Source organism: Nematolebias whitei, chromosome 24 (assembly GCF_014905685.2).
Source record: "Nematolebias whitei isolate Nwh7 chromosome 24, NemWhi1, whole genome shotgun sequence".
In the NCBI taxonomy this organism is placed as follows: Eukaryota; Metazoa; Chordata; class Actinopteri; order Cyprinodontiformes; family Rivulidae; genus Nematolebias; species Nematolebias whitei.
In genome coordinates, this window is record NC_056521.1 from 870,118 (window position 1) to 881,050 (window position 10,933).

Sequence of the window (10,933 nt, forward strand, 5' to 3'; positions counted from 1 at the left end):
AAATCAGAAAGCATAAGAGGTTTCCTAAGAGCTAAAGGCAAAGGGTTTAAATTAATTATTAATAATTTAAACATTAACTAAAGGCTGTGTAAAAGTGTAAGACGGTAGAGACGTTAAAAGGTTCACTAAGACCTAACGGTATCCAGTGGCCAGCTGCAAGTAGGTAAACAGCAGCTAAATGGAAAAGTAGCCGAAGGCGAGCTGAAACAGCAGAGACACTTAATAAAGCGGGCGAACTAAGGGTGAAGACTAAACCCAGCGCTCCAACAGGAAGACGGTTTGTGTCCACGTCCTCAGACCGAACTGGGCAGATGTTGACAACATGGTCAGAGCAGCTGTGTCCACAGCTGGTCCAAGCCAAGATGGCTGCCACGGCCAACAGAGCGCAGGTGTGGTAGTAGCTGAGCACCTGTCCAGCTGCAGCACAGATGTGTTGAGGAGTCTGGACCTTTGTCTGAGGTCTGACCCCAGACCTGATCCAGGATCAGAGCTGCTCTCCTGCTCCCGACTCCTCCTCCTCCTCCTCTTCTTCTGTCTCTTGTGTCCCTTGTGTCTCCTCTGGGAGCTGCTGTCCCTCACAGTGTCCTGCTCGTCCTTCTGATCCGGCCTCACATCTGGAGCTGCACAGCTGGAAACACAACGTTTCATCGCGTTAACTTAATAAAGAAACCGTTTCCTTCAGGACTCCAGGATTACTGGACCCAGCCTGACCAGCAGAACCAGAACAAACTGGACCCACTGGTCAAAAGAAGCCAGTCTGGGAACATTTTCTGAGGCGCAGTGAAGGTTTGGCTCTTCCGAACGACCGACAACATTTAAAGATTAAAATTAATTTAACAACCACACCGAACGAGTGAGCTCAGAGTTGTTGTCAAAGACAAACGCGTTAAAACAGAAAGACGTACGTTGTCTCCTCCTTCTGATCTTCAATCTCTCTGATCTTTTGCAAAATAAAATCTTGGAAAATTTGCTCCAAGTTAGCGGCCATGTTGGAGCGTGCATCAGGATAAACTCTCCGGGTAGAAACCGGAAGTGAAAAGGGAGCGGGCTCGGCTGCTGCGGCGCAGGAACTTCAGCCGCCATCTTGGAGAGGTCGTCCTTCTTTGGTTAAAGCAGATGTCTCAGCACTTCGCAGCTTCTTTCTGTTCAGATCGACTGATGACGTCATGTCTCGGGGGATAACTCTTCAGAGTAACATGAACATATTATTGTTAGTATTTTGAGAATATAATATTACTGTACTGTATTTATGTCCACCAGCTGATGCGATGATCTGATGACAGGAATATTTTGCTAACAATCATACTCACTGTTTCAGCAGCTTTGGTTCATTATCAACAGATATGCATCAGAACTGGAGTTTTGTTTAAGTTCTAGGATATAAAATATAAAACTATGGAGAATACAGGAAATAAGCTTGACGTCCTCTGTACAATGTTTTTGTGTAGACACAAATGTCCTGTTTTCATTGTGAAGGTTTCCCAAAGAACAAGAAGATGCTGGAGATGACGATTTGACGAGAGCTCCCACCTTCTACCTGTGAAGAACAAGAGCAGCTCAGTGAAGGTGCTGAGAGCTGCAGAGAGGCTGATCCATGGAGCTTCAACACAGCAACCTCCAAACATGGCCACCCTCACACACATCGTCTGTGGAGACACTGGACCACAGCACAACATCATAACACACTGACAACAACAACAACAACAACACATTCACTAATGATTCAGACACATTTAAGTTTTGTTTGTTTGTTGTCCACTGTTGTCATCACTCTTTGTTAAAATCCAGGTCTCTCTTGTAAATGAGTCCTTGTGGCTCAATGGAACTAACCTGTATCAACAAAGGTTGAAAGAATATAAATATAGATAAGTCCATGGTGTTCTGTATGTGGTGTTTTGTAAGATGTTCCAGGAAACAGGAGCGGAGTAGGAGAAGGTCCTGCTCCGCTAATAAACAGCATGTTGTGGTTCTGTCAACCCTTTGAAATACTCAACAGGAAATGACCATTCTTAAAAACTGTACAATGTAATCTGTCCCACACTTTGCACACATCAAGAGTTACTGGTGATGGATAACTGTAGGCCAGTACAGACGTCTGGGGACCCATGGGCATTGGTGGTAACTGTCCCGTAATGCGACAATATAAAAACGTAAATTTTCACCCCTGAAATGCTGGAACCAGCCACAATTGTAGAATGTCCTCAACAGAGGGCGCACGAAGACCACCTTCAAGTCATGTTAACCTTCACGTTCACGTTCAGCACAGACGAAGCAGGGAGCAGTGCTGTGTAGCGCACTCCGCTGAACAAAGTATGGTAAGCCCGTTTTAACTGATCGGTAAAATAAAATGAGATCATCTTTAATCCACCCGTCCTTAGCTACATGCTTCTCAAGTCAGCAAGCTAACGTTAGTGTTCAGTTGCACCATCCTCACAATGTTAGCCTCGTAAGCAGCAACGCAGACGGAGCTTCCAGTGGGTGAGGACGTCCGGTGTCAGTAGCGTCATCGTTGTCACCCTTAATGAAATGCATCGTTTGTCTGAAATATTTGCTTTTCTGCAAAGAAAAGAAATGCTGCTAACTGGACCTTCACCGCACCTGACCGACCGTCCAAGCAACGAACATTGAAAACATTTACTGAAACAATGAACAAGGGCAAGTGGTTTTGAACCAGTTTGGCACGACTGTCGATGAGGGAGAGGGCCGGCACCGGAGGAGGGGGCGTGACAAAGACACCATCTTAGCACCAACAGAACTGGTTTGTTCCACTTTGGAGGAAGCTGTTGGGGGAAGAATCAGTTTTGTGTTGTGTGTTTCCTTGACTGATGAAGCCTTCTGGATGGAAGGTGAAACGTTTCAGCACAAAAAATAGATAAACTGTCCAGATGACCTGACTGCCCCTTCAGTGACGGGCCCACCTGCCACCGGTGCATTGGCGGCTCTCAGCATCTGGGGCTGGGTGGTGGCTGCCTGTCGGGGCCTGGGTGCCCTGGCTCTGTTGGGCCTCTGTTGGGGGGGGTGGTGGTATGACCTAGGGGCTCGGTGTCCATGGTTGGATCTATTCTGGAGGGGCGGGTTGCCGGCGGGGCCTGTGGACTCGTCGTTGCAGCCTCCTGGGGTTTCTTATTGTGGTTGCTGGGAATCGCCCGGGGCTTCCCTTTGCTTCTCAGGGTGCAGGTGTCCCTGTTGGGGGACTACCGGAGCTCCGGGCTTGGGGGCCGCTGTGTGTCTGTGGCTCTGGTCTTCCCTGTGTTACCTTCGTGTCCTGTGGGGACGGGTCTGTGGGTCCCCACATCCACTATTGAACATTTTAATGGAGAAACCTTATAGTGACATCATGCTCACACAGGTGTTTAGATCCAGGTGTTTATCAGATACACACTCAGTTGGGTTGTGGTGGCCATCAAATATATCTTGTATTACCATGTACTGTATAAAATACTTTCTAATGATGTTATAACTATCATTATATATGCTGTTTGTTGTTGTGGTTTCTCGGTTTTGTCGTTTTTTCTTTCCACAGGTCTAGAGTCAGAGTTCAATGATGTTGATTTGTGTTCTCTTTATCTCTCTCCTCTATTCCTGTCTCCTTCTTTATCTTTTAACCCTTCTCTCACTTTTCTTCTTTGTTTTTCATCCCCGTGTCCATTACATCTGAAACAAGCCCCAAACAAATTATAATAAAGTTTAATTTATATATCAAGTGGAGCATTAAGGCCAGCCATGATGCTCCACTTGTGAAAGTAAATCTGTTGGACATCACTTTGACACAATAATTCTAAGTGTCACATGTCGGACAGGACAAGAGAAAGAAATAAAATGACCTGACTGAAAATTGTTGGAATGAACAAGAGCGTTTCTTTTTTTAATTTATAATTTTTGTAACATACTTGATTACTTTATGGTGAATAGTGGAGGATAGAAAATGTGAACACACGTTAGGAAGACATTTTTTTACAGGTTACAAGAAGAAGTTGATAGATTGCCTGAAAAATTTAGAGCGGGACAAAGTTATTGACCTTATTCTGTACCACAAACCCAAACTGTGTCAACTCTTGAAACTGTGCCTGCAGTCAACCTACTTCACATATGGGGAGCAATATTATAGGCAGAAACATGGGTGTGCTATGGGGTCTCCAGTTTCTCCTATTGTTGCCAACCTGTACATGGAGGAGGTAGAAAAGAGAGCCTTGACGTCCTTTTCAGGGACACCACCAAGTCATTGGTTCAGGTATGTTGACGACACCTGGGTTAAAATCAAATCTCAGGAAGTCCAACATTTTACTGACCACATCAACTCTGTGGATAAATACATCAAGTTCACACGAGAAGATGTAAAAAATGGCAGGTTGGCTTTCTTGGACTGTGAGGTCTCAGTCTCTGATAGAGGACATTTGCAAACTGGGGTGTACCGCAAACCCACCCACACAGACCAGTATTTGCAGTTTGACTCCCATCACCCTTTGGAGCACAAGTTAGGAGTCATCAGGACTCTGTACCACAGAGCAGACAGTCCTTTGGTTCCTGTGGGTCACATATGTGTTGTGGCTGGAAACGCTCCCTGAACTTACTGAGAAAACTTCCTACAACAAGAGAATCAGTCGAAGCTATTAGCAGGTTTAATGTCTGCATGTTGGGTCAGTGAAGTAGCCTCACTGAAAATGAGACTAGCTGTAAACACTGACTCAGCATTTACACTTCTGTTCTGCTTATTTTTACGTCTATTCGTGCACACTTTGTGCCATTTCAATTGTTATTCTATCAAAATGTTCCCCTCAGTAGGAAGACGGGTGCCAGTGGAGGTTTTAGCCTCTTTTGGGGGGTGCTCAAGCACCCCTAAATTTGAAAGGAAGTTCAGTTCTCAAACCTTACCGAGTCATCAAAATATTATCAGTAAGATCTGTAATACAAGATGGAGCTAGGTTGTTGAGAGCTTTGTAGGTTAGATTTTGAATATAATTCTGGATTTGACAGGGAGCCAATGGAGAGAAGCTAAAACGGATCTCTCCCAGTAACTCCAGCAAAGACTCTGGCAGCAGCATTCTGGATCAACTGCAGACTTTTGTCCATCTATTGTTGACCCCTTCTCTGGAATATGTAGGGAAACTGTCCTCCCATCATCACTGGTTGGGGCGGTCCCTGTGGAGACGTCCTTCAGCATATTCAATACTTTATTAATCCCAGAGGGAAATTAAGTGTCGTAGCTCATCATCCTGGTTTCAGTCGAGTTGTTATGACAGCTGTGGGCAGGAAGGATCTCCTGCAGCGAATCTGAAGAATCTGGCCGCAGGTACCGATCTGTCCACCCGGATCCAGCTGGCTGTCAGATCCGGCGAGCCTCTCGGTCCTCCTGGGCAGCAGGACTGCCCGAGTGCCGGGCAGAGCTCCTCCCTGAGCGATGGTCACTCCTCCCAGCAGTGTACCGAGCTCCTCGCCACCACGGACACACAGCTGAAGGTGCGCCCGGTCCTCCCATTGTCAAGAGATGAGTTTTCCACCAGCTCCAGGATTTCGGCGGTCAGGTACTAGAGCAACGCCGCCAGGTTGACGGGAAGTGGTCCACGGCACCTTCTTTTCAACTCATTTGGGATTTGGGGCTGTAGCTGAGGCATTTGAACTTTTGAGATGTTAATCAGCTGCTCCTGGTTCTTAAAACCCCCTTGTTGCCGTGGTTACGCACATAACAAATGCCCAAAAGTAAAAAGGTTTCAGTAAAAATCCTTCCAGCTGCACAGCGTCCGACACCAGAGGAAACAAATCGTCCAAACACAGGGATTTACATTCAGAAAATCGAGGAGTTAAAGATTTCGTGCGAGGAGGACGTGATTGTGTTCGGCTCTCCTCTGGCCAGGGGGCTCATTCTGTGCAAGTGGAAGGACCCCCACCCCCCAGCCTATATACAATGGATGAGAGGTAGATGCACCGTAGCCATGTGGTGCTCCCTGAAGGTTCTGCACCTGGCAGCCGTTTGTCATTTGTTGACAACTTGTCGATGCCACGTATTGATTATTTGTGTATGTGTGATTGGTCTGGGGTGGGGTTTTGTTCTTTTCTTTGTGTTTGTATGAAAAACACAACTTTGTTTAAAAACATGTAGCTAGAATCGCGTTTTGTTCTCCTCCAAGAATAAAGGAACATGCGCATGCTCTCCGGCAGCCCTGACTTTAACCTTCACACTTGCTAAGCCGTTAGAAAGAGGCGCGATGAAGAAGCTGCGTACAGACACGAGTTTATTGGTTGAACATTCAGACGAGGTCAGGCGCTCTGAACAGAACGTGTCACTGGAGCGCTGCACTCTGTACATCGTGCTCGGTCACAGATCAGTGCAGACGATCTGAAGTTCGTGCGACAGTGTAAACAGTACGACGTGCTGGCCATGATTCTACCTCCCTCGTGCTGCACACAGGCAGTGGCTTCTGTCTTTGGTTGGATCCTGGCCCCTCCCACCACAGTCGGTCAAAACACATAAATATCATCATGACAGTGAGTTCGTGGAGACTTGGTTCAGTCGTGACTAAACTTCATGACATTTTACGTTAAGATGACAAGAAACAGAAGTCCTGTTATTGAGAGACGAGGCTACATGACGTATGTGTGTTTTCCTCATGCGCTCTAACATATGTACAATCTGAAACTTACTGCGTCCAGATAATTACTGACCCGACTCCAGAAGTGTCACAGCTGTGAACGGGACCGGGTCTGGTTCTAAGAGAGCAGACGCTGTGCCCCGTTACACGCTGCTGTGACGGACGCAGGTTGGAGCTCATCCTTACTGAAACAAATCAGAGCTTCCCTGAAAAAGCACATCTGGATCTAAAGCCCAAAGGTGCTTTTCTGCATTGATGGAGTATTTCCAGATGTGCAAGTCGCCTATTCCAGAGGTCCAAATGCACCTCTACACCATCAGAGAGGCAGGCTTTAGTCGACGGACAACACGGCTGTTTTATTGTAAACACTGGTTTGTGAGGCCGTGTGTTCTGGTGAACCACCGCCCGTCTTTACTTCTGACACGTCTTCCAGACTGTCCTCTTAGGGAGTCCAACAAACGTAGAGCGACGGTGCAATGTGTTAGTTTGAACAATCGACACGCTCACGGTGCTCCTTGGTGAATAAGATGGGTTTACGAGAAATTAAAATGATGCATTCTGCGTTTTTACTGATTCCTTTGACACTTTTCACGACGTCGCAACTTTCCAGGACTGGGGCTCAAACAGAGGACGTCCAGTTTGAGGGACAGGTTTGACCCCGAGCGTCCCGTTCACACACGACTGGAGTGAAGTGAGTGTCCGGTGGTGCCGCGCTGAAGGCGTGTAGAAACACAAAGACGTGCGTGTGGAGAACGTGTCAACGCGTGGAGTCACCTCCAGCGACAAAGGGACAGGTCAGATGTTCAGACGGGAGGACGTTAGGCCACATGTGAACGTGTCGACCTTCAAACAGCCCCCTCTTCTGTGACTAACACGAGTAAATAATATGTTCAGTCAGCCACGGACGCACGATGGCGGTCTTAGAGAAAACCACACACGGTGAGACAGAGTGGCGTTCAGCTCCCAGCGTGTCGCACGACTACAAAATCACCTGCTGGGGATGAAAACACGTCATGTGGTACAAAAGCTTCTGAACGGACTCCAAAATCAGCCGGAAGCAACGTTCTTTAAAAAAATCACGAGTGGAGCTCCCCGGAGAGGAGAACGCACACGTGCAGTTACTGAGGAGGACCAGCAGGGGGAGGTGTGGCAGCACTGAACCAGAAACACCGGAGAGGGCGGTGCCAGGGCGGCCCACGGCGACAGATGAGAATCAGCGCCGCCATTTTGTAAGGAGCTTCAGAGAAGGAACCAGTCAGAGATGACGAGTGGACAAGCGACTGTTCTTCTGACGCAGCTTCGATCGGAAACAACAAACCGTGGCTGAAAGAGAAAAGGTTTGTACGCTCAGTCGCCCAGGTACGTAAATCACAAAAAAAGGTTAAAGGTCACCCGGACAGCTCCTTTTTGGGAGAAACGTTTCGTCTTTCATCTGAAAGACTTCGTCAGTCTCAGGCCTGCCACCTGTCTTCTACATAAATGGCAGCCGCGGGAGCGTGCACGGGAGGACTTTAACGAGAACTGAACAAGATTAACGCTTAAAAACAATTGTTTGCTCGACTTTATAGTAAAGGTGTGTCTCGGTTGAACTTTTACTTCATAAATGCACTTCAACGGTTGCTCCAGGCGAGCTGGACGAAGGTGGCAAGCCAGTTGGGTCATTAATAGCCACTTTTACCTATTACATGACATAACGGCATGCCATACAAGAAAACGTTTCTAAAAGAAATGCATAATTTTATGATACAATGATCAAAACGTGCATTTATAATGGATTTCAATATGGTCAGTTTCCCCCAAGGACCACTAGAGGGCAGTAACTTTACTGTGAGCTTATAGGAACAGTTTAAACTGTTCCAGAGATCCCCAGGATTTTTAGTTGTGTTGGACAACACAAACAAACAGATAAACATTTTGTCCTGAAGGGATCATCTGACGGTTAACGGCGCGATAAACAGAAAAACGTAGCTCTTTACAAAATGGCTGCCAGATTTCTCACCTAGCATCGCCGGTGAGACGGTAAGACGGTGAGCGAACTCTCAAAATGAGCGCATGCTGAGAGTTGGCCAGCAGGGGGAGATGTTTCAGGAGCTCCTCAGGACCTGTTCAAGGTCTACAAGTTCTCTTCTACAGTACAAAAACAGCTGATTTTAAAAAACGTCTGTAATTGGTCAGAGACGACGTCAGTCCTGAAGGCAGTGTGGGTCTTCATTAGTCATCAAAACACAGTTTATTCTAAATCAAACCAACTGAATGACCCCAAATCCTGATTTAAAGATTGGCGGCAGCTGCCTCAGGGAGCAGGACCACGTGAAACCGATCTGACCAGGAGGAGGGCATGACGCGGGCAGGTTTCCTCCACAGTCTGACACTCAGGTGGGCTTTGAAGCTGTCTCTGCTTCTTGGTGTCATGCTACACTTCCCGCTTCCTAAAACTGGTCCCAGCCCAGCAGGGCTCTGACGGTTGGACTGGCGAGCAGACGAGATGAGACTTCACTCCAGTCCAAAGGTGCTGGTCTCCTCCACAGCAGTCAGCATTTTCTCGTAGAGCATGGAGAAGGACTGGTAGGGGGGCAGATCCAGCCTGTTGAAGCAGGTGTGAGCTCTGAGGGGAAGAGCACAGCCAGTTAGACACCACAAACATCTGGATGGTCCCTCGTCTCTTCCTGTCTGGAGTCGTGTTTGGGACATGATTAAAACCCATCGGCTCCTCAGCGTGGACTGAAGAACTTCAGCTGCTCCTCCACAGCAGAGACCATCAGAACGTGAACAGAGGAGCGCTTAGCTTTTAGTTACTGCTTTGCTAACTTCAGCCTTTGGCTATGGATTAGCTAACTTTAGCTTTTAGTTACTGCTTTGCTAACTTCAGCCTTTGGCTATGGATTAGCTAACTTTAGCTTTTAACAACTGCTTCACAAACTTCAGCTTATAATTACTGTTTTGTTAAAATTAGCTTTTAGCCTTCTGCTAACTCTAGCATTTAGCTACTGTACTGCTACTTCTAGACTTTACCTTTGTTCACTTCAGCCACGTTAGTTACAGTGTTGCTCGTTTTAGATGGTGTTTAGCTGTTAGAGAATGTTTTGCTGACGTTAAGTTTGTGTTACTGAGTTTATTCAAGCCAAGTTTACAAGCTTCAAGCTAAGCTAAGTTTTAGCTTGAAGCTACAGGTGTGATAAGATTAGCTTTTAGCTAGCATTTCGCTACTTTTAGCTACCATTCTGTTAATATTAGTTTAACTTAACCTTTAGCGGCATTGAGGTTTTAACTAATTTTGTGCAATTTTAAACAAGCTTTATGTTAGTTTTAGCTAGCTGCTAACATTTTAAGTTTATTTTATCCTTTAGCTAAACTTTTGCTGTGTTTAGCTGACATTTTGTTAGTCTTAGTGTTTGGCTGACATTGTGCTACTTTAATCTTTAGCCTTCTGCCTCGTTTAACAAATATTTAGCTATATCTACAATTTAGCTAGTATTTTTTTTACTTTTAAATAGTTTTTTGCTACTTTTATCAAGTATTCTGCTTCTTTAGCTTTTACAACTCAGTTTCAGATTCTTTAGCAAATTACAACAAAGTGGTTCAATACTCTGTGTTTACACTGTTTTAATTGAAAATGCAAATGCTCTTGTTCATATTTATAGTTTATGCTGCTTTATAATTTCTGGACCGTGGTCTAGACCAGGGGTTCCCAAACTTTTCCAAGTCATGGACCCCCCAAACAGCATTAGCTTCTGGCTGAGGCCCCTCTCGCAAACTCACAAACAATGCTACAAAATATGCAAAGAAACATCAACTTTTAGAATGCTTTAGCTTTTAGTCACTATATTAAACTAATTACTACAGCTGCTGAGCATAAAAATGTTATTAACTAACATGTTTTAAACACTTATATTCCCACTGAAACACCCCCCCCCAAGCTTTTCAACGTATTTGACCAGAAGAACAAAACAACAGAAATCTAACCTCTTTTTCAAACGTGTTTATCTAGAAATGACAGATACAGATTGTCCTAGAGGGCAATTTTTATTATTATTACTATTTTGATTTATTTTTAATCTTCTGCTCTCCAGCTTGCTGGGGGGCCCCTAGCACCCCATGGGGGCCCCCAGGAGGCCACGGTCCTCACTTTGTAAAACACTGGTCTAGACTGGAGTCTGGCTGATATATAGATAGGGCTGATAATTTTGGCCGATATATCGGTAAGGCCGATGATTTGGGCCGATATATCGGTAAGGCAGATGATTTTGGCCGATATATCGGCAAGGCCGGTGATTTTGGTCGATATATCGGTAAGGCCGGTGATTTTGGCCGATATATCCGTAAGGCCGATGATTTTGGCCGATATA

General features: G+C 45.8%; 2 protein-coding genes across 4 annotated transcripts in view; both read right to left on the bottom strand.

The window, feature by feature from the left end:
- The window catches only part of LOC119429169 (protein SON), a 60,943-nt gene extending 59,919 nt beyond the window's left edge, over nt 1-1,024 (bottom strand). The window contains exons 1-2 of one of the 3 annotated variants that reach the window (XM_037696849.1): nt 906-1,024; nt 449-628 (exon numbers count right to left, since the gene is read on the bottom strand). In XM_037696849.1, coding sequence (XP_037552777.1) covers nt 449-628; nt 906-988 — 263 coding nt within the window. In that variant the 5' untranslated portion in view covers nt 989-1,024. Of the gene's footprint in view, nt 1-409; nt 629-905 lie in introns of all 3 variants that reach the window. The other 2 variants (XM_037696848.1, XM_037696850.1) reach the window with 2 other exon arrangements.
- A 7,892-nt stretch (nt 1,025-8,916) lies between these two features.
- Nucleotides 8,917-10,933, bottom strand: part of hecw2b (HECT, C2 and WW domain containing E3 ubiquitin protein ligase 2b) — a gene marked incomplete at its 5' end in the record, with an annotated part of 47,817 nt that continues 45,800 nt past the window's right edge. The window contains 1 exon segment of the mRNA XM_037696838.1: nt 8,917-9,192. Within this exon segment, the coding sequence (XP_037552766.1) occupies nt 9,081-9,192 (112 nt within the window). The 3' untranslated portion in view covers nt 8,917-9,080.